At 36.6% G+C, this 26,220-nt stretch overlaps 1 protein-coding gene across 10 annotated transcripts in view; it reads left to right on the top strand.

Moving 5' to 3' along the window:
- SLC38A6 (solute carrier family 38 member 6) overlaps nt 1-26,220 on the top strand; it is a 116,584-nt gene that overhangs the window by 44,455 nt on the left and 45,909 nt on the right. For 9 of the 10 annotated variants that reach the window (XR_012090978.1, XR_012090979.1, XR_012090981.1 and 6 more), the window contains exons 9-15: nt 4,390-4,455; nt 4,694-4,747; nt 6,576-6,655; nt 7,315-7,415; nt 11,692-11,816; nt 12,984-13,128; nt 13,237-13,331. Coding sequence is in view for 4 of the 10 variants with exons in the window: in XM_073011057.1 (XP_072867158.1) it covers nt 4,390-4,455; nt 4,694-4,747; nt 6,576-6,655; nt 7,315-7,415; nt 11,692-11,816; nt 12,984-13,128; nt 13,237-13,331 (666 nt within the window). In the remaining 6 variants the exon portion in view is untranslated. Of the gene's footprint in view, nt 1-4,389; nt 4,456-4,693; nt 4,748-6,575; nt 6,656-7,314; nt 7,416-11,691; nt 11,817-12,983; nt 13,129-13,236; nt 13,332-13,517; nt 16,907-26,220 lie in introns of those variants that run through there. The other variant, XM_007986890.3, reaches the window with a different exon arrangement.

Raw genomic sequence — 26,220 nt, forward strand, 5'->3', positions numbered from 1 at the left:
GCATTTATCCTCTATTGAATGCTCTTAAAACTAAAAACATTTAACAATGTTTGCATTTAATCATTTGTTGAATTTAACAACATTAAAATCATTCCTCCTCTTCTCTCCCCAGTTGTCTGACTTATATCTTACAAATAAGTAAATTGAACATACACTTTGTAGGCTTCATACTGAAAAAGAAAAAAACTAAGTATTTCCATTATAATTTGATTGTTGAGAAGTGTGGTTAGAAGTGGCCTGCATATGCAAATGAATGTATGGATATTAAAGAGAATCAGTGTAGATAACATACTGAATTTTTCTCTCACAGGTAATTGACAATGCAATCATTGCATAGGTAGGAGTAATTTAGTTTTCATAGCTAATAGCTTAAAGCAGATTAAATGTATTGATATGATATGTCTACTGCAGTTTTGTTTCTGTCATGATAGATACTCTTTAATTCAATGCAGATTTCTACTGTAGCAGTCATATGGAAATAATATCCATAGTCTACATTTATTGTAATGCCTTATAAACCATCTGCTCAGATTTTTACCTGTGAGCACAGTTTAAATTTAATCTGCAGTGGGGCAATGAAGAACACTCTGTATGCTTTTTTAAATACTCTTTTTAATTGGCATGTTTATTTTATTATTTATTTATTTAGAGACAGAGTTTTCCTCTGTTGCCCAGGGTGGAGTACAGTGGCACAATCTCAGTTCACTGCAACTTCCACCTCCCGGGTTCAGGCAATTCTCCTGACTCAGCCTCCCAAATAGCTGGGATTTCAGGTGCATGCTAATTTTTTTTTTTTTTTTTTTTTTTTACTAGAGATGGGGTTTCACCATGTTGGCCAGGCAAGTCTTGAACTCCGGACCTCAAGTGATCCACCCACCTCGGCCTCCCAAAGTGCTGGAATTACAGATGTGAGCCACCATGCCCAGCCGCCATGTTTATTTTAGAGTCTCTGAATGTTAGCTTTTAAAATACATAGTGGTTAGGAAAAGGAAACGTATGTATACTAACCCAGAATTTTGGAAGGATACCAATTTTTCATTTATTATTTTTGTCAATATGTGTTTGTAAATATGTATAGTATTTATATCCCGTTTTTAAAAAATCAGTTCAGAAACTATTATTTTCTTATATTCTTTGAATAATATAAATTAAAACCTATATTTTATCTGTTCTCCCAGATCTGATTTTCGTTTAAAAAATTTAACCTAAATTTTTGCCCCCTCCAAATTTTAAAAATTTTAAAAATAAATTTTATCAGTGTCTCAGAATGATAACAACAAGATGGATTTACCTTTTTTGGTAAATTTACTTTTTTTTGGTGTATTTTAGAACACAAACGAATTACCATTCGTTCTAAAAGTTCTATATTTAGTGCAGATTAGTATTCTAAGCAACGTTTTAATAAGTCAGTAATCCAATTAGACAACCTTTTTTTTAAGAGACAGAATCTCTCTCTCCAGTCACCCAGACTGGAGTGCAGTGGCATGATCATAGCTCACTGCAGCCTCAAACTCCTGGGCTTAAGTGATTCCCCTGCATCAGCTTTCTGAGTAGCTAGAACGACAGCCGCATGCCACCACGCCTGTATAATTTCTTTTTTTTCTTTTTGAGACGGAGTCTCGCTCTGTCACCCAGGCTGGAGTGCAGTGGCGCCATCTCGGCTCACTGCAAGCTCGGCCTCCTGGGTTCACGTCATTCTCCTGCCTCAGCCTCCCGAGTAGCTGGGACTACAGGCACCCGCTACCACGCCCGGCTAATTTTTTGTATTTTTAGTAGAGACGGGGTTTCACCATGTTAGCCAGGATGGTCTTGATCTCCTGACTTCGTGATCCGCCCGCCTCGCCTCCCAAAGTGCTGGAATTACAGACGTGAGCCACCGCGCCTGGTCAGATAATTTTTTTTTAAATGTTTGTAGAGACAGAGTCTCATTATGTTGCCCAGGCTAGTCTTTAACTCCTGTGTTCAAGCGATCCTCCCACCTTGGCCTCCCAAAGTGCTGAGATTATAGGTGTGAGCCACTGCACTGGCCTGAAATAGAGAATTATTTAAATGGATTTTAGTCAGAAGCTTTCCTTCTACTGAACACTATGTTAGACGTTTTAGGGTGTGGAAATTTAACCTGGACACTAGTCTTAAGGATCTGTCAATCTAGTAGGGGAGATAAATTTCTTTTCAAACATAGAGAACAATGTGTGCAATATATAATTAAGTATTGATATATTTGCTTCAGAATAAGAGTCTCAAGAGTTGAGAGAAGAGAAGGCTCACTGAGAGCTAGAGTAAAGGAGGATTTTAAAGGAAATACAACTTGAGTTGAGCCACAAAAGATGCAAAGGGCTTAGAGCAGAGAGCAGGAAGGGAGGCCTTTTGTGCAAGTGAACAAATATTTTTAATACTTAATCTCCTTTTTGCTTTGTCATTCCAACCCCAAGACATCTCCTTACCAACCTGAGCAAGGACTTCCTGTTAATCTTTCCTCTTTGTTGTTGGGTCTCGTTTCACTCCTGTTCTGTACTTCTGCTTTGGGGAACATCATCTCTATCCACCCCATACCACCATGCAGGCTTGGAGTTGGGATGGATCTTTGCAGAGAAATTAGCTGTAGTAACTAAACTATTAATATAAAATCAGGCTACTACTTATTTTTTTCTAATTAATAAAAATTAATGATAATATTGCATTTTGGAGCATTGCTTTGAAATATTTTGATTTGAAAGCTTAAGAAATAACAACTGATAAATGAGGCAGCTCACATACAGAATTTATCAAGGTACGTGGTGCACAGCAAGTCCTCAGTAAATGTTTTTTTCTGCCAACACTACCATTGTTAGTAAGGTGAAAATATAAGAAACTGAATTTGGGCCAGTGCAGTGTGGCTCACACCTGTAATCCCAGCACTTTGGGAGCCTGGGACAGGCAGACCACTTGAGCCCAGGAGTTCGAGACCAGCCTGGGCAACATGGCAAACTCTCGTCTCTACAAAAAACACAAAAATTAGCTGGGTGTGATGGCCACGCACCTGTAATCCCAGCTACTCGAGAGGCTGTGGTGGGAGGATGGTTTGAGCCTGGGAGGTGGAGGTTGCAATGAGCTGAGATTCTGTTACTGCACTCCAGACTGGGTGACAGAGTGAGACCCTGTCTTAAAAAAACAAGAAAAGAAACTGAATTTGGAGCAGTTTCACCCTCACCCCATCCTCATCCTTTTTTTTTTTTTTTTGGAAAACCTATCAAGATAATGATGGTGAGATTATTGCTTTTGATTTTGTTATTTTCTTTTGGTAAGTTGACTGTTTCATTTTATGTCATATTAAAACTTACCTAGAAATGTCAAAGCAACTTGTCTAGTTTATCCTTATACAGTAATTTTTTTCTTGGTGAGGTTTTTAATTAAAAGTGATTCTTTAGTTCACTCCTTAACTTAATCCTAAAAGTATGTGTTTGCCTTATATTTGTTTTATCACTGTGTAAAATTTTGATTAAATTAGTCAAAATCCAAAACTAGGTAAATACAAAGTAGGAATAGAAATAGTGTTTACGTATTGGTCTCCTACAAAGGACAAATACTTTATTCTTTCTTGTCCCTTTGTGCACTGGGATTCAGCCTGGAGCAAACATTTACAGAGTAATTATGTACCCTGAAACAACAGCAACAATGGTAATATTGACAGAGCCACAGCTATAGGTCTAATAACAGGATGGCCACAATTAAGAGTAAAAACGTGAAACATTTTCATTGATTAATTCTGGGAAACAGCATCCCTCTGGATTTCTTTTAACGTTTTTTTTTTTTTTAATTTATTTTTACCAGCTGGAGTTCCCTAGCTATACGCCCTTATTCCAGCCAGCTTTCTCCACATTCACCAAAAATAATTCAAATCTGTAAAAGTAAGGAGGGGCAGCACTTAATGCGTACATCAGAAATCCCTGAGCTCCTCCTGTGTGTAACGTCTCTACTTATTTCTTCCTGTGGCCTTTCCGTAAACTGCTATTAAATGTTTCTCTATTCACTAATACCTACTCCACAAATAACCATATTCCTGTATGACAGTCACTGAAAACATCATGTTCCTATTTTTAGTTGCACTTAAAAAAAAATGCCTTGATGATGTTGGAATTTTGAAAGTTGACACAAGAGTACCCTTAGTCTTTAATGGGGGAGATCTCTACTTAACACCCTGCAGTCTCCAACCCCCTCCCTGCCACAGGTGACCTTGTTAAATGTTGACCCCGTTCTAACCAGGAAAAGTCACAGAAGCAGAGACCCTTCTATTAGCATCTGATTTGATATGGCATGAGATTAATTGAAATGATACTGACCTATTTAAATTCAGTTTCTTATTCGTTTTATAAGAAATGATCTGAGTGCTGATTCTGTTTACTTTTTTAGGTAATAATTAAAAAATGGTCCATCCCTTGTCCTCTGACATTAAATTATGTAGAGAAATGCTTCCAGGTAATAGCTTATGTTTTCTTTTCAGTTTCTTCCTTTTTATTTTAAACTAAAAAGAAAAGAAAGACTAATGATTCTTTTCTGATTAATGAAAAAGTAATGGCTATATTGCATTTTAGAACTTTGTTTTGAAATACTTTGATTTGAAAGCCTCGTAATAATAAATTCATCATTTTTATTGATATATTCTGAAATTTAATGGCTGTTGGTTTCTCTTTTTCCCCTCAATACTCTTAAACAGATTTCAAATGCTACAGATGATTGTAAGCCGAAACTCTTTCATTTCTCCAAAGAGGTGTGTAAGTTATTAACAGATACTTTTAGTTGATTTTTCACATTTCAAGTTTTAAGAGGTTTGTGTAACAGGGTCTCTTAGGTCTTTGTACCTGTAACTAATTAATTTTCATGAAAGTGCTAAGTATAGGATTGCCTACCAGAAGAATACTATTATTTAACACAGGGTGGCCTATTATGAAACAGCCACCTTTTTTTTTTTTTTCCCCTGGCATGCCTTTAAATGGAGCCTGTTTTAAATGGGCCTCTGCCTAAAAGAACAGATTTACCGAATGTCTGGTCTGGCCAATAAGGTCCTCTGTGTATACAGACTTCCTGTTGCCCTCTGGACTTGTAAAGCTAAATAGCCAATTATATCAAAAACTCTTCCCCTGTGAGTAGAACCTTGATCTGTAGCTAAACAGCCTCATCACTGGACTAGGGATTGAGCACTGCCAATATATCTTCTGGCCAACATTCCAAAGTTGAAATTTATGATGCCAGGAGTAGAGACTTGGAGACCAAGTCTCTTTGCCTTCTCTAAGAGCTGTAGGATACTGGAAATGCCTGTAAGAGCCCCTAAGCATCAGCAGAGGAGACAAGAACTGTGACATGGATGGTCTCTGCTTTACCACTCTAGAAGAGCTCAAAGTCTTCCCTGTTGCTGCAAGCTTCTTCATCTATACTTTCTGACTCTGCTGAAATGCTATTTTGTATAGGTCCCACATGCTAGAATCCCCCCTGCTCATGTACAACTCTATTACTGTAGAATGTTGGTGTGGTTACTTCACCATGCAGAATTTTCCTTTTTATCTTTAGTTTTTAAATGAGAAATATCTCTCTGGTCCAAAAGGGAGATTACCAAATCTTTTACATGGTAAAGACCTCCAGGTGCCTTAAAGATCTAGGTAGGATAATTGACAAGCCAGGAAATTGAGCAATATATGAAATAGAGAATTTGTGAATTAAACTCTCATTTTCCTAGTCCAGCCTCAGGAAACACTACAACTTCCTCTCTCCTAAACCCCTTCAGATATTTTAAGACTCTAGGCATTATGTCCCAAGATAGGTCTTCATTTCTGGAATTTCTTTTGTTTAAGAGCCTAAAGTTAGTTAAGTGGAAATTTTTTTGGAGCAGAAATGAAAAAATAGATCACCATCATCTATTTGGTAAAGATGGTATTTTCACTTAAATGGTAACTTCTTTTGCTTTACTCTAACTCTTAAGTATTCTAATAATAAAAACAAAACCTTATACTTGTATATTACATTGGATCTCTTAAGAGTTTGTAGGTCTAGAATAAATGATATTCATTCCCACTGAAAGAGATCCTAATCAAAGATGCTGGCAATATTAAAATGTGATTAATATTTTCGGTATTCCCTTGGATTAAGTTCATGAAAGCAGGTTCAAGAGTATTAACTATTAGTGCTGCTTAGAGTAAAAAGATACGTTTAAATGGTGCATACATTTAGAAGACTGAGAATTAAAAAAGAACATTTCTAAAATGTTATTTTATCTCATTTAAATATTATTTATCTTATGTAATTTTTAAAATCTTATCCAGATAATGTAAAAATAGTGATTGTAGTAAAAGCAACATGGTATGGGAAACCAAACAAAAAATATTCTGGCTAGTACAGGCAAGCCCACTTCAAATAAAATATTTGCTGGTGATCACAAGTGTTTTCTCTTTTAAAAAATTCTTATTTTATAAAGAGAGGACTCATTAAAGATGAAATAAATGTAATCAAATTGATTTTTTAAAGAACTGAGTTTTTTGTCAAATGAAATAATGGCTTCAGTAGAGCGACATTTAATAATTTTGTCTTTTTAAAATTTTTTTCAGAGTGCATATGCCTTACCAACCATGGCTTTTTCATTTCTCTGCCATACCTCAATATTGCCCATATACTGTGAACTTCAAAGGTACTGTAGAATCCTGGAATATTTTAAATATATTGTGTTTCTTTTTACCTCTAGGGCTTTCAGATTGAATGACATTCTCTTTTATTAATCCTTTCCTCTCATCAGTGGATCCTAAGTGTTAGTTTAAAACAAAACAAACTAGAGTTAGTTCTGTTCAAGGTGAGAATGTTTCCTACAAGTGTAATCTTTGAGACTGGCTCACACCTGTAATCCCAGCACTTTGGGAGGCCGAGGCAGGTGGATCACCTGAGGTCAGGAGTTCAAGACCAGCCTGGCTAACATGGTGAAACCCCGTCTCTACTCTATTTTGTATTTCTAAAAATACAAAAAAATTAGCCGGATGTGGTGGCAGGCACCTGTAATCCCAGCTACTTGTGAGGCTGAGGCAGGAGAATTGCTTGAACCCAGGAGGTGGAGGTTACAGTGAGCCAAGATCACACTACTGTATTCCAGCCTGGGCGACAGAGTGAGACTGTGTCTCAAAAAAAAAAAAGAGAAGCATAATTTATGTGTACTAATTTCAGATGAGGAATTCTAGTGTGTAGTTATTGATGAAGTTGTTCTTGAATGAGGAATTCTCTCGACCAGCTTAGGACATACTTGCTTCTTTACGTATAATTCAGATCACTTATTCTACCTTTGCCATTTTTGTCTTTTAGTCCTTCAAAGAAAAGAATGCAGAATGTTACCAATACAGCAATTGCTTTAAGTTTTCTCGTTTATTTTATATCTGCACTCTTTGGCTACCTCACTTTTTATGGTAAGTACATTTTAAAATTATAGATGACAAAATAATAGTTACAGAGATAGCCTCACGCCAATGTATAGACTTTACTTATGCCTGTTATTACTAAGTTAATTTTTTCAGGTCACCAAATTACAATGCAGAACTGTGATAGTTCTTGAGGCCTAAACAATTGGATTATCTTTCTTTTAGAAAGGTAGTTCAGGTTTAAGATTAATGACTTCTTAGATGAAAATTTTCTTAAACACTTAAGTAAAACGTCAGGCTTACGGACATTGATTCTTCCTATAAGAAAAAATGTGCAATTTTAATGATTCTGTTTTTCTTAAATTTTGAATTCAATATATTAGTCTAATTCAGAAATGTGGGGGTTGGGTGAGTCAGTCATCTTAATTGCAAAAGAACAAGTTGAGGAAGGAAAGGGTTTTACACTGGGCTATAGCTGTATACTTAGATGTCAGACATCTCTGCCTTCAGACCTAATTATCACAGGATTCAGCAGATGTGCATTCTATGATGCACCATGACCTTTCTCCTTAATTATTTTTACAGGTTCTTTTAAATTTATGCAACAAAAATAAAATTGCGTTTTATTTCTTTTGCAAAAACAGTCTGCTTTGTATGTTGATTTTTTTTCCTCTTCTGATAAGAACCTCAAGAAAAAGTAAACTTCTGTGTACACCATCAGGAAAAGCATTATTTCCAATGTGAGCATGGTGCCTGCTAGAGACACTACGAAGAAAGTTAAAACAGATTGTCAAGCTTTTCTGCTCATCATTAATCAAACAAAATTACTTAAATATATAAACTTTATTTTTAGATGTTGGGTTTGTTAGTTTTTATACAGACTTGAACTCAATAAGACTTTTCTGTGTCAATAAGATACTATAACAAGGTCTCTTGGGATCCAAATATGTTTTTTATAGTGGAATAGCTATATATTTCTTTTATTAAAATTGCCACCTGGCACAAACACTGTTATATTTAGGGATCCTCAGCAATGAGAAAAAGTCCCAAAAAACTGACCTCCTTCTTCTCCTTATGGATAAATATAACTATCTGGAAGAAACCTCAGATGGCTTGCCAATATCCAGGCTGGCTGAGAAATTGTTACATGAATCACCATTAGGTGCTTAGAAGCTGTATTAAATTGTAGCTGTATTAAATTGAAAGGGATGTGGAGTAGGGATGGAAGCTAATACCTTTATTGAGCTAACATTTAAGCAAGTGTCATGTATTTTATATATACTGCCTAACTTAATCCTTATAACAACTCTGCAAGCTAAATGTAGGTTCATTTAGGTTAAGTGATTAGACCAGATACTTGAAGCCAATTAATAGTGGAATTGGGATTTGAATCTAGTTTTGTCTCTCTCCAAAGCCAGTGCCTTTATTGCTGTGCTGTCTCCTCAGAAACTGTGCTGTAGAAGTCAGATTTCCTTTATTCCAAGTTTTTGTTAAGGTGATCGATCTTTTAGGAAAAATATGACTCACTTAAGCTGTAGGCATCCATCTATGTATGTATCTATGTGTAATCTATCTATCTAACATTGTTGCTTGAACACAAAGGCTAAAGGTTTTCATCATGTAGGTGGCATGTTTCCTAGACAGGGATTTGCTTAGTTATCAAGTAAAGCCATTATGTTGTCTCCGATTTAATCCCTTCTCCACCAATGCAAATTCTTCAGAGTATGCAAATTTTATATAATGGAGAAATACACATCTAAGAAAATCACATGGTAGGTAGGTAGGCAGATAGATGGGTGGATGAATAGAGATAGATAGATAGATAGATAGATAGATAGATAGATAGATAGATTAGATAGATAGATAGAATAAATGATACAAAAGTAAGTTCTTCTCCAAAGACAGAAGAGGCAGATATTGATTTGCTCTTGGATTGTGAATCATAACCAAGAAAAGCCTTTGATCATATCTTTCTATCAGGATAACAGGAGCTTTGTGTCATAGGAAGAAATTGCTGATGGAACCTGAGATCTTATCATAAGGGCTAGCCTCAACTTTAGGCTTCTAATTCATTTTACAGATGAGCAACTAAAGCCCAGAGAGGCAAAGTGACCTGTCACAGAATTAAAGGCAGGTGTCCTGAATACTAATCCAGTGTTCTTTCTGCTACTTTGTGATAATCTTTGTAAACTTAATACCCTGTTTGACAATGTGTATTAAACAGGACCGCTTCCTGACTTCAATGGCATATATAGCTTGCAGAGCACCATTAGGCCCTTTCTGAGATTTGTAGAGATTTGTCTGAATCCGGGGAAGCATGCAGTACTCTATCCCTCACATATGTTATGGCTCAGTTAAGAACACAGAGTGACTGGCTCAGAAGAAGGGTTTTCATCCTGGGAAAGTAGAAAGTGGACATGTGACATCTATGTTGAATTTGTAATAAATCTAGTTCTTCAAGATTCAGGAGCTGCTTTGGATCCTTTTATCCAGAGCTCCCAAAGCTTAATTTCTAAATTTGTCAGATTAAAGGGACCTATAGGTAATGTACCTAGATTAATGATACTTGCTCTGATTACAGCTGTGAAAGAAAGAGAAAAGGGTTTCTATGTTGCATAATAGCCAGGCCATTTAAAAAGTCTATGAGGTTGTTAAGCAAGAAGTGTTAATAGCTCATTTTATGATTCAGAAAATGGAAATAAAATAGTTTGCCATATTTCTCCAAAGACTCACAAGTATCTCACAGATTTGGAAATAGAATCCAGATTTCCTAGCTCTTCTTAGTCTCCTACTTAGTCCAAATCCCACATTGTGTAAAGTATGTTTTTGATACTTTGGACAATTCATTTCTCTCCTGTTTCCATTATCACTAGTCTAGTTCAGATTCTCTTTACCTCTCAGTGATTGTAACAGTAGCTGTTATGCCTGTTTGGGGTCTCTTTTTCTTCTGATCCATACTCCTGCTTAGTTCAGATCATAATACACTGTTCTTTGTAAGTCATTGCTGCATTTCTGTGGCCTACCAGATTGAGGCCACACCATGCAGAACTATATTACTAGGTCTTAAATGTATTTCCAGCCCTATCACCCACACACTGTTTCTTCCACTCTAGTACTTACTAGACCACTTATTTTCTCAGAGGCAGATTCCCTTGGCTTTTGTTTGTGCTGCTCCTTGCTTCTAGAGAATCTCTTCCCCCGCATCTTTGAACATCAGCACACACGCATTGACTCATGTAATGTTCTCGGTAACCCTGTAGTTCAGCATATTACCATCCCCATTTTAAAGATGTAGGAACTGAGAGACTCAGAGAAGTTAAGTTACTAGTAACTGGTGGGATTTGAACATGTTCTGTGTCATCACAGTTTAGAATCTCCATAGCTCTTGTTTAGAACTCTCTGGCCACTTACATGTGTGTATCACACTTTCTGTCATATCTATATGTATTCATCTTATCTCTTCTTTAAGTTCCCTGAGAACAGAGGTATGTTTCCTTTGGTTGTTGATTTCCCTCAAAGAATCCTTTCTAAAACACTCTCAAATTAAAAAGCACCTTTCTATTTTAAGTACAAACTGATACTTTCCCACAGAACACTGATATCCAGTGTTTCTGGCACCCTCAGTCTTCTTTCCCCTTGTCTTGAGTTGAGGTGAGGGAGACATTGTGAGAATGCAAGAACGCTGTGGAGCAAAGCTTGGTTGGCATGTATAAATCCTATTGCTGACCACCACACACTGGCCTACTAAGTAAGACATTTCCCTAACACTTCTCTTTTTTATCTAAAACATGAATCCACAGATGAAATGTAACATGCACCAAACTCTGAGATTCTAGAAAACACTGTGGTATTGAGGAAAAGATACTGGCTCTAGCACCAAAACAAAGTAGGTGTATGGCACTGCCGCTTTGTGTTATGTGATCTTAGGCAAATCATTTAACACCTTTGGACCTGCCTATGTGTTAATATTGTTATCATAGGGACTAAATTCAACAACACATGTGAAAGCACTTTATAAACAAACAGCACAAATGGTCAAACCCTTAGATTATGGAAAGGTTCCAAAGAGATAATTTAGTATACATATTCATTGTCATATTTTAATTTTAGAGGTTCTGCTTGTTCTGGTTTTTATTAAAAGAAAAAGTGTTAGGTTTCAAGAAGATATTTAATTAATGTCTCTGTTTCATAGGCTAGGGGAAAGGCCATGATTTGGTAATGGGAATCTAAAATCTGTTATCATCCATTAGTGCAAAGGAAAACAATTTTTTTACTATTGATATCTGAGTACTTTATAATGTAATCCTTATTATTTTATCTACAGACAAAGTGGAGTCAGAATTACTAAAAGGTTATAGTAAATACTTACCACATGATGTTGTTGTCATGACAGTGAAGTTATGCATACTATTTGCTGTGCTTTTGACAGTCCCTCTAATCCACTTCCCTGTAAGTACTCTTAAAGGGTTTTGTTGCCTAGTATGGGCGCTTCCTAATAGGGCAACACTAATTCTTTGCAGAATAGAATGCTTGAATCACATCTAGTCTTGTATATGTTATTCACTTGTCAAGTAATTGATCAAAGACTTCATACTTGCATATGGCCCCATGAAAGCATAAAAATAACAGTGAGCCACTAAGCTAATTTGTGCTTTTTGAGATTTAGTTTAGCTTTCCGTTCTCCCACAGCATTGTTTCCAATTTAGAAACTATAGTTCTTCTAAAGTTTTGGGGTTTTTTCCCCTCTTTAATTCTGTATTCTGTTTTCAAAAAAAATGTGCATGAAGAGGAAAAAGTCAAGTCAGAAAAATAAGCTCCTCTGGTTTATTGTAAATTTATTTTCGCTTAAGCATTCTAGTTCAATCTTGGTCAAAATATTTTATTTGCTCTAGAATTGTAATTCAAGGGGCAAAACAGATTTTCATTGCATCTGGTTGCTATACATAAGAGTCTTAAGAATTTCTGAGAAAATGGGAACAAAGGCTTTGGATATAAATGCATCTGCATGGATGTCTTAAGTCTCTAATGCTGAGTTTTGTAAGCACTGGGCCTTCAAGCCTCCTCCCTGTGTGGGCTGCAGTGCCAAGATTACAGCAGGGACTGGATACATTTTTTTGGGATGTGACCGCCTGCTGTTCCCTTAGCAGTGGGAAGTGTAGTGAACTATTTTTTCATATTTACAGGCTGTAAAACATATAATATAAAATAAAATAGTAAGTGATATTTCTTTCCCATGGCATGATTTCTTTTTCTTTTATAAATTGTCTGTTTTTTTTAATCTGTTGAATTTAATGAAAATGATTCTTTGAGATTTTTTTCATATTTTTATTATTGGTAATTTAAAAAAATTATGCAACCTAAAAAAATTGCATGTGAAAATTTTTTCTAGCATTAAAGCTAGGTATTTTTATGAAGCTTACACAGAAGGGGTTAGTATATAAACAGTTTATGTGTATAAACACCTTGTAATAATAGTTTATGCTGTATTTTTGGAATCTAAATGATGTAGGAGGCAAAAATATCACAGTTATTGTATATGTTGTATATGTTTCTCTCAGCAAATGTTTGGACTTTGACATTTCCTCTTTGCTATATGTTTCTTTTTCTGTAATACAGGCCAGAAAAGCTGTAATGATGATGTTTTTCTCCAATTTTCCATTCTCGTGGATTCGCCATTTTTTGATCACTCTAGCACTCAATATTATCATCGTTTTACTTGCAATGTATGTTCCTGACATTAGAAATGTATTTGGTGTAGTTGGTAAGTTTTCTGTTTCAAAAAGTTCACGTAATAAAATTGATAAAATTGTTACCCAGCCTCATATCTGAATCCAACAATATCCTCTCTTTTTTTCCCTTCAATTTAAAGGTGCCAGTACATCAACATGTTTGATTTTTATATTCCCAGGATTGTTTTATCTTAAACTTAGCAGAGAGGATTTTCTCTCATGGAAAAAATTCGGGGTAGGTTGTTTTTATTTATTTCTTTCTTTTAAAACTTCTATTTTAAGAAATAGTTTGTCAGTTTGTATTATTTTACGTACATCAAGAAAATCAATATATTTTAAAATATAAAATACATTATTTCAGAGAGTAGAGGCTTAACAAATAATCTAATTGTGTTTTTTATCTTTTTTCTTGTTTCCACAGGCATTTGTTTTGCTCATCTTTGGAATTTTGGTTGGGAATTTTAGTTTAGCACTCATCATTTTTGATTGGATTAACAAATAAAAGAAATATTTTCCTACTTCTTACAAGAATAATATACCTCTATATGTAAGAATGAATTATTCTGGAAGACACCCTAGATGAAAAATAACATTTTAATAAAAAATATTAACAGAAAAGCAGAACAAAATGGCAGTGGGTATGGGGAAGTAAGAGTATAGCAGTTTTAATCAAAAAAAGAAACAAACTTGAAATGCTTTTAAACATATTGGGTCAATCTTTTGTTTTTTAAATTAATATTTTTAATGGTAGTTTTATGTTTGCAGAAATCCTGAACAGAAAGTACAGAGTTCACATATACCTTTTTATGCCAACATACAGTTTCCCCTATTATTAACTCATGTTTGTGTGGTACGTTTGTTACATTTGATGAGCCAATATTAACTATTATTATTAACTAAAGTTCATAGTTTACCTTAGGTTTCATTCTTGGCAATGACTAGCAACCACTGATTTTTTTTTTAACTTTTAGGTTCAGGGTTACAAGTGAAAGTTTGTTACATGGGTAAACTTATGTCACAGGAGTTTGTTATACAGATTATTTCATCACCCAGGTATTAAACCCAGTACCCATTAGTTACTTTTCTGCTCCTCTGCCTCTTCCCACCCTCTACCCAGAAGCCCAAGTTGTTTTTTTCTTTGTGTTCATAAGTTCTTATTATTTAGCTCTCACATATAAATGAAGACATGCAATATTTGGTTTTCTTTTCCTGTGTTAGTTTGCTAAGGATAAAAGCCTCCACCTCCATCCATGTTCCTGCAAAAGACATGATCTTATTTTTTTTATGGCTGCATGGTATTCGTGGTGTATATGTACCATATTTTCTGTCCATCGTTGCCATATCCAGTCTGTCATTGATGGTATATAGGTTGATTCCATGTCTTTGCTATTGTGAATAGTGCTACAGTGAACATTTGTGTGCATGTGTCTTTATGGTAGAATAATTTATGTTTCTTGTGGTGTATACTCAGTAATGGGATTGCTGGGATGAATGGTAGTTTTGCTTTTAGCTCTTCAAGAAATCATCATACTGCTTCCACAATTGTTGAACTAATTTACACTCCCACCAAAAGTGTGTAAGTGTTCCCTTTTGTCTGCAACCTCACCAGCATCTGTTATTTTTTGACTTTTTAATAGTAGCCATTCTGACTGATATGAGATGATAATCTCCTTGTGGTTTGGATTTGCATTTCTCTAATGATCAGTGATACTGAACTTTTTAATGTTCTTGTTGGCAGCATGTATGTCTTCTTTTGAGAAGTGTCTGTTCATGTCCTTTGCCCACTTTTTAATGGGATTGTTTGTTTTTCTCTTGTAAATTTGTTTAAGTTCCTCATAGATGCTGAATATTAGACCTTTGTTGGATGTATAGTTTGCACATATTTTCTCCTATTCTGTAGGCTGTTTACTCTGATGATAGTTTTTTTTGCTGTGCAGAAGCTCTTAAGTTTAATTAGATCTCATTTGTCAGTTAATTTTTGCTTTTGTTGCAATTGCTTGGTGCCTTTGTCATGAAATCTTTGCCCGTTCCTATGTCCGGGATGGTATTGCCTAGGTTGTCTTCCCGGGTTTTTAAAGTTTTGGGTTTTACATTTACGTCATTAATCCATCCTGAGTTGATTTTTATATATGGTATAAGGAAGGGGTACAGCTTCAGTCTTCTGCATATGGCTAGCCAGTTATTCCAGCACCATTTATTGAATAGTGAGTCTTTTCCCCATTGCTTGTTTTTGTCAGCTTTGTTGAAAATCAGATGGTCATAGGTGTGTGGCCTTATTTCTGGGATCCCTATATGGTTCCATTGATCTATGTGTCTGTTTTTGTACCGTTGCCATGCTGTTTTAGTTCCTGTAGTCCTGTAGTATAGTTTGAAGTGGGTTAATGTGATGCCTCCAGCTTTGTTCTTTTTGCTTAAGATTGCCTTGGCTATTCAGGCCCTTTTTTGGTTCCATATGAATTTTAAAATAGTTTTATCTAGTTATGTGAAGAATGTCATTGGTAGTTTGATAGGAATAGCATTGAATCTGTAAATTGCTTTGGCCAGTATGGCCATTTTAATGATATTGATTCTTCCTATCCATGAACATGGAATGTTTTTCCATTTGTTTGTGTCTTCTCTGATTTCTTTAAGCAGTGTTTTATAATTCTCATTGTAAAAATCTTTCATCTCCCTGGTTAGCTATATTCCTAGGTATTTTATTCTTTTTGTGGTAGTTGTGAATGGGATTGCCTGATTTGGCTCTCAGTTTGGCTACTGGTGGTATATAGGAATGCTAGTAATTTTTGTACATCGATTTTATATCCTGAAACTTTGCTGAAGTTATCAGCTAAAAGAGCTTTTGGGTGGAGACTTTTCTAGATACAGAATCATGTCATCTGCAAACAGAGATAGTTTGACTTCCTCTCTTCCTATTTGGATGTCCTTTCTTTCTTTCTCTTACCTGGCTGCTCTGGCTAGGACTTCCAATACTATGTTGAATAGGAGTGGTGAGAGAGGGTGTCCTCCTCTTATGCCAGTTTTCAAGGGAAATGCTTCCAGCTTTTGTCTATTCAGTATAATGTTGGCCGTGAGTTTGTCATGGATGCCTCTTACTATTTTGAGGTATGTTCCTACAATATCTAGTTTGTTGAGACCTTTTAACATGAAGGGGTATTGAATTTTATCAAAAGCCTTTTCTGCATCTATTGAGATGATCATGTGGTTTTTGTCTTTAGTTCTGTTTATGTGATTAATCACATTTATTGATTTGCATATGTTGAACCACCCTTGCATCTCATATAAGTGTACTTGATCATGGTGGATTAACTTTTAATGTGTTGCTGGATTCAGTTTGCAAGTATTTTGTTGAGGCTTTTTGCATCGATATTCATCAAGGATATTGACCTGAAGTTTTCTTTTTTTATTGTGTATCTGCCAGGTTTTAGTATCAAGGTGATGCTGGCCTCATAGAATGAGGTGAAGAGGAGTCCCTCCTCCTCAATTTTTTTGGAGTGGTTTCTGTAGGAATAGTACCTGCTCTTCTTTGTACATTTCCACTGATCTTTTTACTGTGTCCATAGTTTTGTCTTTTCCAAAATGTCATATAGTTGCAATCATACAGCATGTATCATTTTCAGACTGGCTTATTTCATTTACCAATATGCAATTAAGTTTCTTCTGTGTCTTTTTGTGGCTTAATAGCTCCTTTCTTTTTAGCACTGAATAGTATTCCATTGTATGGATGTACCACAGTTTGTTCATTCACCTGTTGAAAGATCTCTTGGTTGCTTCCAAGTCTTTGCAATTACAAATAAAGCTGTTCTAAGCATTCGTGCGCAGGTTTTTTTTGTTTTGTTTTGAGACAAAGTCTCACTCTGTCACCCAGGCTGGAGTGCAGTGGCGCGACCTCGGCTCACTGCAACCTCCACCTCTCAGGTTCAAGCGATTCTCGTGCCTCAGCCTCCCAAGTAGCTGGGATTACAGGCACCACCACTACGCCTGGCTGATTTTTTCTATTTTTAGTAGAGATGGGGTTTTACCATGTTGGCCAGGCTGGTCTTATACTCCTGACATCAGGTGATCCATCCACCCCGGCTTCCCGAAGTGCTGGGATTACAGGCGTAAGCCACGGTGCCCAGCCCCTGTGCAGATTTTTGTGTAGACATAATGTCCAGCCTATTTGGGTAAATACCATGGAGCACAGTTCCTACATTGTATGGTAAGAATATATTTAGTTTTATGAGAAATTGCCAAACTACCTTCCAAAATGGCTGTAACATTTTATATTCCAGACAACAGTAAGAGTTTCTGTGGTGTCAGTGTTTTAGATTTTCGCCATTCTAATTGGCAGGTAGTGGCATCTCGTTGTTTTAGTTTGCAATTCCCTAATATGATATTGAGCATCTTTTCATATGCATTTTTATCATCTGTTTATTTTGTTTGGTGAAGTATCTGTTTAGCTCAACTCTCTTTTGTCTTTTTTTTTTTAAAAGACTGGGTCTTGCTATGTTACCCCAGCTGGATTTGAATTCCTGGGCTCAAATGATGCTAGTGCCTCAGCATACTGAGTAGCTGGGACTGCAGCCACACACCACCATTTTTTAATTGTTGTCTCATTGTTGACTTTTAAGCATTCTTTTTATATTTTATATTTCTTAGGGGGTTTTTGTTTGTTTTGGTTTGGTTTTTTGAGACAGAGTTTCACTTCTGTCACCCAGACTGGAGTGCAGTGGTGTAATCTCAGCTCACTGCAACCTCTGCCTCCTGGGTTCAAGTAATTCTAGTGCCTCAGCCTCCCGAGTAGCTGGAATTACAGGCGCATGCCACCACACCCAGCTAATTTTTGCATTTTTAGTAGAGATGGGGTTTCACCATGTTGGCCAGGCTGGTCGCAAACTCCTTACCTCAAGTGATCCGCCCACCTCAGCCTCCCAAAGTGTTGAGATTACAGGCATAAGCCACCATGCCCAGCCAATTTCTATTTTTTAAATGTGTTTTGCAAAGATTTTCTTTTGTGTGGCTTACTGTTTTATTCTCTTAACAGTGTCTTTCAAAGAGAAGAAGTGTTTAAATGTTCTTAAATATATTGGGTCAATCTTTTGTTTGTTTTAAGAAATCAGTGTATTAAATTTATATACAAAATTGATTCTTAGCTATGGTTTTTTTTTTTTTTTTTTTTTTTTTTTTTTTTTTTTTTTTTTTTTGAGATGGAGTCTTGCTCTGTAGCCCGGGCTGGACTGCAGTGGCCGGATCTCAGCTCACTGCAAGCTCCGCCTCCCGGGTTTACGCCATTCTCCTGCCTCAGCCTCCCGAGTAGCTGGGACTACAGGCGCCCGCCACCTCGCCCGGCTTAGTTTTTTGTATTTTTAGTAGAGACGGGGTTTCACCGTGTTAGCCAGGATGGTCTCGATCTCCTGACCTCCTGATCCGCCCGTCTCGGCCTCCCAAAGTGCTGGGATTACAGGCTTGAGCCACCGCGCCTGGCCACTTTAGCTATGGTTTAATGTTGTCAGCATCAGTCACTAATAACAAAACTGAAATTGTTCTACTTGGTGTTTTGCCCTCCCTGTAAATCCTATCTAAAAACTTTTCCTCTTTTCATTATGAGATAGACCTGTGATGACTGGCTGTGTACTTGAAAGTCCTTTCTCTGAGTTTTCTTAGTTGGTCACAAAAACAGGCAACATTCTACTTGGCAAACAGAGACAAAATATTGATCATTTCTATAATTTTTTTTTGGAGGTTATAAATCATTGCAGCTTCTCATTGACATGGCTTATTTCGGGTTAGGAACCAGAACTTAGGGCTCTGCTCCCAGGAAATTCTACATAAAGGGCACATTGTTAGCAGCCTACCAAAGCCAGGGTGTATCAGTAAAAATGTAATCCTACCCCAGTACACATGTAAAGTAGAGAATTGCATGCCAAGTGCCAGTTTTCATATATGGAAATACACACTTTTGCAGGTGCCCCTTTGCTTCTCACATAGGAAATAAGCCGAAAAATTGACAACTGAGCTTCTTTTTTGAGAAGATCTGGATACTTATTTGGCAACTGGAGAACAGCGTAGTATAATGGTAAAAGACCAAAGCTCTTGGGTTAGAAAGACTTCGATTCAAGTCTCAGTGAAAGGCACACTACGTAACCTCTATAAGCCTCCATGTTCACATCTATAAAGTGGAGTTAATGCCTATTATACAGGATCATATTGATAGAATTGAATGCTCTCTATCAATTAGGTGCAGACCAAAACAGACTCTTTTGATAGATTAAATGTTTATCCACTTTGTCCATTCCCTTTTCTAGACCAATGAAATGAATTTGCTTTCCACTAAGGACTTGGAAACATATCTCGAATATCTTCATCTTGCATGACAATTATTTTCAGAATCTTTCTTTAGCCTTCACTCACAGGGGAACTGGCCCCAAGTGCACGTTTTTAGTGCTTTCCCACAGTTTACCCCAGCTGTACTCTCCTACTAATAATGGCTTCCTGAAACTAGGCACTTAGGATGGTCCCAGGGCACAGCCAGACATGGCCTCCCATGTGGCTTCAGGTCAGCCAGAGCCAGTCAATCTCATATCCTACTACTCGTACCCTCTTTTTCTGTTTATGACGTTATGGATCCAAATACAGATAGGTGTGCAGCTGCTTAAATAAGTCTAACTCCAGTAATACCAAAATAACCCTAAATCTGCAACAGATGCAAGGATGCCCCCTGGGGCAATTGTTAAGTGTGATGACAGCTGGGCATCAATTAATACATTTGTCACCTGCTCATGAGATAGGATCATGGGAGGTTTTGCAATGGGACAATCTATTGAACACTCTGCACAGAACTTAGTAGCAAGAAAAATTATTTGTGCAGGTATTCATTTTTATTTTACTTTAATGTTCTGCCTTATCTAGTTGCCTGTTTTAGTCACAATTTTCTCTGTGCATTTAGATGAAGTTAATAAGATGGCTGGTGAGAGCAATGCCCCCTTCAAGCAGGATTACCAAAAAAACCTTATTCAAGTGCTCCTCAGAATTTTTCCTGGGAAATATGGGCCTTCTCATTATGGGCTTAATGTTCATAATTTATTAGGTAATAACTATTTAAAATAAAACTAAGTAAAGCAGAAAATATATACTTTTCTAACATTTGGAGACTTGTTTGCTAAATTAAAAGACGAAGTGCCAAGACTATAAATTACTTTCGTATGTTGAGGGAGAATGTTTAAATTGTACTTTTTTTTTTTTTTAACAGAATGTTTACTCATGAGCTTAGCATTTAAATGGTTAAAACAAGCCTTTGAAGTTAACACTCCATTAAGATGAATGGGGGTAATTCACACCTCTGCTGGTGCTATATTATTTCAGTCTGGTTGCAGAGAAAACAAGACAGCAGTAGGTTGATTTACTGTGTGAAGGCCCTTTAAACACCCAAGGTCTGGAAATCTTTTGGGGTGTGTGTGTGTGTGTGTGTGTGTGTGTGTGTGTGTGTGCACGTGCGCTTTTCCATCTAGAAGCAGGATCTAAAACTCAGTACAATCTAGGTACAGAATTGAGGTCCTGAGAATACTATAGATTCTCTATTATCCAGCAATTCCATATTGGCATTTGATGGGTAGCACATTACTAGATCAACCCAATCTCTCTGTGGTACTGTAGTGTTTCTTCCTACCACAGCATTTTTCTAAACTTCAGCTTAGTACACTGATAAATCCATCAGTGGAAAAGCAGAAACAAATTATCCATTTTCTGGTGAACTTTATATATACCTTCAAATGGGTTATGAGCTAATCATTAGTCTTCATGTGCTCCTTTTAAAAACATTTTCATCTTTGTGAAATCTCCTGTTCTATATTTACCTGCATATAAAGCATCTACCTTTAAGACTTTACAATTTTTTCTCATATGCCTGGGGTACTGAAGTAAGCAGAGATCAGTTGAAAAAGAGGCATTTCTTTCTCAATGTGTGCTTCATACCAGTTCTATATTGTATTTGAAATGTGTATTCCACCCATTGGTGGAAGTACTACAGCCATTTGACCCTGAAAAAATTCATTTTAGGGCCTGGGAATAAGGTTATCTTAACACACGTGAAATGGCAAACGCTGTACAAGATGTTAATGAGTTTGGAAGATCTCTGTTTAAGGTAAACAGATTTTTCTCTTCTCCCTTCTCTGTCCTGCATGTTTGCAGGCTCAGGTTACTGGGTAATCTGTGGGTAGCTGGGTGTGGAGAGTACTTCCGCTCTGGCTGACTGTAGTGCTGACACTGCCAGTACAGTATATACAGAGAGAAAATAGATACTAGAAACAGAGAGACTCAAACTGAATTAATTTTAACCTGCTTTTCTTTTTGGCATGTTAACAGCTCTCTGTGGCTGCGTTAGAATTAGCCCTATGTTAAACATACTTTGCTTCCTGCAAATTTTTCTGCCTAGATTTTAGGTGTCATAATTTTTGACTTTAGAACATTTCAGAACCTTTTTATTCTACTGAGAAATTTGTGTTTTTTTTAACTCAAATACACAATTTATTCTTCTACTGGTAATCCTCCTGCATTTTTTCCATAGGGAGGTAGGAAAAACAGGAAAACAAAATTTTGATGGAGGATGAATAAAGATATTGTGGACATGGTTTCTTTATTGAAATCAGATCCTTTTTGTTTCTCACCCTTCCTAAACAATCTGATAAATGTGTTTACTATCACAGGAATCTGTTTTCCTGCTTTGCCAAGCTGTCAGTCAGGACAAGCAATTATAAGGAACAGGAAGACTCATCTTGGCGGATGGTCAGGTGGGCAGGTGGGAATAAGAGGTTTATTCACCTATGGTACAAAGTAAATGGGTCGAAAGGAAAATTGAGGTGCCAGGGAGAAAAAAAAAAACCCAAAAACAGATGGATGAAAAGACATTGTAATATGGGATGCTATAAAGAAAACGACTTGCAGAGAAATGTTTCTCACTTGTTTGAATGTACAGTCATCCCTTGGCGATTGGTTCCAGGATCTCCCTCATATACCAAAGTCCATGCACATTCAAGTCCTACTGCAGAACCACATATACAAAATATCAACCTTGTGTAGACATGTGCAGATTTTGCATCCTGAAATTACTATATTTTTAATCCATATTTGATTGGAAAAAAATCAACCATTAGGGAACCCATGCAGTTGAAACCCATGTTGTTCAAGAGTCAGCTGTGTATATATTTTATCTAGTGTTCATCACTGGACAGATACACAACACAAGAAAAAGAGCTGGCTAATTCATTCAGCAAATTCTTAGCACATATTATGTTCTTGAAGTTGAGCTAGCCCCAAGGTCATGAAGCTCTGTAAGACATACATACATACATCTTGCTTGAAAAAAGTTCAGATACAACTCATTTTTCTGACTGAACATTTTCAGATCAACTTGATAAGTAGAATTGCTTAAACAAAAAACTATACATGTATTTTTAATATATACATATATTTTTTTTAAAAGAAGATTTTGGAGTCAAAATTACCTGTGTTCAAATCCCAGCTTCTATCTCTTTCTAATTTTGGACAAGTTACCGTTCTCTGAACTTGCTGAAGACTCAATGTTTGACTGGGTTTTCTCTCAACCAGAGGAAACTCTCCTTCACGTGAGATTACATATTTGGGAAAAACTCGAGTAAACTGTTAAGCATTGAATATACGTACACTTTTATTACTTTGTTGTCCCTCAAATCACATAGCTTCCAACCATATTGTATCTTCTTCCATCTCTGCTTCAGACATTTAGTCAGCAGCCTGACTAGAAAACGGTATTCTAGAAATAGAAAATAAATGCATTTATTTTCACTACTGATGTATTTTTCCCCAGAAAAGTAATTATTTTAGTTTTGTAGTAAATATTATCCACATATTTTGACTTTACATCAGAATTTTTAGCAATGACATTACACTTTTGGCTTATAAAGTATGTGGTCAGAAAAGCTGCAGGCCTTTTTTAGGTAAATTACCCAGGTTCCTAGAACCCGGTACTTGTGCTGTTGATTTACATTTTTTAAATATGAGGGAATATATATATGCACACACATATATATACACACATATGTATAGGTACACATATACATACATATGTTTGTATCTGTTATCTGTGTTAAATTTCATCCTGTTAGCTTCAGTGCACCACTCAAGCAATTGAGATCTTTTTTTGAATCCTGATTCTAGTGCATCAGTCACCATTCCCTGCTTTTGTGACATCCTTCATCATACTTTCATTTTTTCATCCCATTCACAGATAAAAATGTTAAATGAGACAAGACTCACCAGAGGGCCCTGCAGCCCACCACTATCAGTATTTCTTCTGGGTTGTTATTAATCTATACTTTGGATGAAGTTGTTAATATTCCTGTAGTGTCATCTAACCTGCATTTCCTCACTTCCCTTGGAAGTGACCCCCAAATCAGTGGGTACAGCCTAAACTCTCATCTGTTTTCTGTATTTCTAGTTACTTCAGAACATTTCTGCTTGGTGGCTTCACAATCACTTCAAACTACATGTCCAAATCCATTCCTCACTACAGTTTTCTCATATCTGTCAGCAGCCCTACTCTTTTCATCCAACATCCCAACTGGCTTTCTTGCTTGCATTCCTTCTACCTACAGTCCACTTTCATACTGCAAAATAGTTGTTTAAAAATTCAAATCAGATTATGTTGCTACCCTGCTTAATTTCCTCTAAGGGCTTTCCATCTCACCTAGAATGAAATTCATACCATTGCCTACAAGGCTCAATTTTGTCTGTACCTACTTATTTCTCTGATATCAATCTATCCTTCATTCTCCAGCTGCACTGTACTTTCTACCCATTGAACACACCAAGCTTCTTCCCTCACACTTACTGTTTTCCCTAGTTCAAACATAATGTTCAAAGACCTTTGCAAGCCTGGGTTCTTATTTAAGCCTCAGGTCAACTGTCACCCCCTCAGAGATGTCTGCCCCATCTGTCTTATGGTCATGACCGTGTTATGGCCCCCAACACATGGTAGTGCTTTTTAACTTTACCCTGTTATACAGGTCGCTGCTGGAAATCTTGTTTATGTGTTGTCTGTGTCCACTAGACTGGAAGTTTCGTAAGAACTGGGACTTAACTGTCTTATAACCAAATCCTCAGAGCTTAGAACAGTGCCTGGTACTTTGGAGTGGCTTAATATTTGTTGAATGAATGCATAAAGGAATCTAACAGACTGTGTCCTACTGTTTAACTCCAATCTGTCACAATGTCAGTTCTTCCTTTGAAACGCCTCCTAGATTTGCTTTTATCCTGACTCAGCCTCCTGCCAGATTCCTGTCTAAATCTCAGCCTTCATCTCTTTGTGCCTGAAGTATTGCAGTGATTATCAATTCAGGCTGTTCTTTGGCATCACTTGGGGAACTTTGCAAAAATTACCACATGCAGGTTCCACCCCAACCAATTAAATCCAAATCTCTGAGGGTTACGACCCAAGCATCGATATACTTAGAGCTTCCCAGATGACTCTAATGCGCAACTACTGTATTGCCCGTATCTACCTGCTAGCAGATGTATGTCTTCCAGCCCATTTTGCCTGTTACTGTTCTCTGGTCTCCTTGCAATCCTGCTTTCATAATATTACTCCCTTGCTCAAGAACCTATAATGGCTCACTACTACCCCCGTTAATCCCAAATAATGGCTCGCTACTACCCCTATTAATCCCAGATTCCCTTGCCTCATCCACTAAGCTATATTTCAGCCCTTTCTTACGTATGTTCTACAACACCCTTAAACTGTTTTTTTCTGTCTGGCACTTGATTTGCCTTTCATTAACCTCTTCTATATTGTTACTCCTCTCCCTACTCCTACTTCCAGGTACACACCCAGAATGTGACTTATTTTCCACCTATCCAAATGCTTCTCATTCTTCAACACCCAGCTCAAATCCCAGCTCTGTAAACACTTTATACTCCACTCCAGCCTACCCGTTATTATCTATATGATTCTTTTGGTATACCAAAGATTCTTTTTCAGTTTTTGAGTGGGTAATATGCACATGGTACGGATTTTAAATTTACAAAAATGTCCTGCCATCCAATTCTGTCCCCAGCATCCAGTTTTCCTCCTTGGAAGCAACCACTTTTACAACTTTCTGTATTCTTCCCAGTATATCCTATGTCTGTCTTAGAGAGAGAGAATACACAAACACAGGGAGAATACATGGATATACACCCACAAATGTTGGCATACAACATGAAATCCTTTGCCCCTTTGACTTCACTTAACATTATGACTTTTTTTAGTTATGCTAAACAAAAATAAATAACACCTAACATGAAATCTGCCCTCTTAACAAATCTCTAAGTGTACGATGTAGTATTGTTATTTATATGCATATTGCATAGTAGATATCTAAAACTTTTTCATCCGTCATGACTAAAATTCTGTGCCCAATTGAACAACTCCCTATTTCCCTGTCCCTGCAGCCCCTGGCAACTGCCATTTTACCTTTTGCTTCTATGAGTTTGAGTGCTTTAGCCATCTTGTACCAAGGAATCATGTAGTATTTGTCCTTTTGTGACTGGCTTGTTTCACTTAGCATGTTATCCTCAAGTGTTATGCATATTGTAGCACATAGAAGAATTTTCTTCATTCTTTAAGGCTGAATAATATCCCATTGTATGTGTATACCACAATTTCTTTATCCATGAATCTGCCAATAGACATTTAGTTTGTTTTCACCTTTTGGCTATTTGGATAATGCAGCAACGAACATGGGAGTGCAAATATCTCTTCAAGATTCTGTTCCCAATTATTTTGTATAAATATCCAGAAGTGGGATTGCTGTATCATATGGTAGTTCTATTTTAAATTTTTTGAAGAATCTCCATACTGATTTCCCTAATGGCTGTGCTATTTTATGTTTCTACCAGCAGTGCACAAGGATTCCAATTTCTCCATATCCTTGCCAGCATTTGTTTTTTGTTATTTTGATAATGATCATCCTAACAGGTGTGAGGTAATATCTCATTGTGGTTTTGTTTTGCATTTCCCTGATAATTAGTGATGTTGAGCATCTTCATATAATGGCTGGTCATTTGTATGTGTTTGGAGAAATTTCTTTCATGTCCTTTGCCCATTTTAAAATTTAATTGTTTTTTTTTTGTTA

The sequence above is a fragment of the Chlorocebus sabaeus genome, chromosome 24, assembly GCF_047675955.1.
Source record: "Chlorocebus sabaeus isolate Y175 chromosome 24, mChlSab1.0.hap1, whole genome shotgun sequence".
Taxonomy (NCBI): domain Eukaryota; kingdom Metazoa; phylum Chordata; class Mammalia; order Primates; family Cercopithecidae; genus Chlorocebus; species Chlorocebus sabaeus.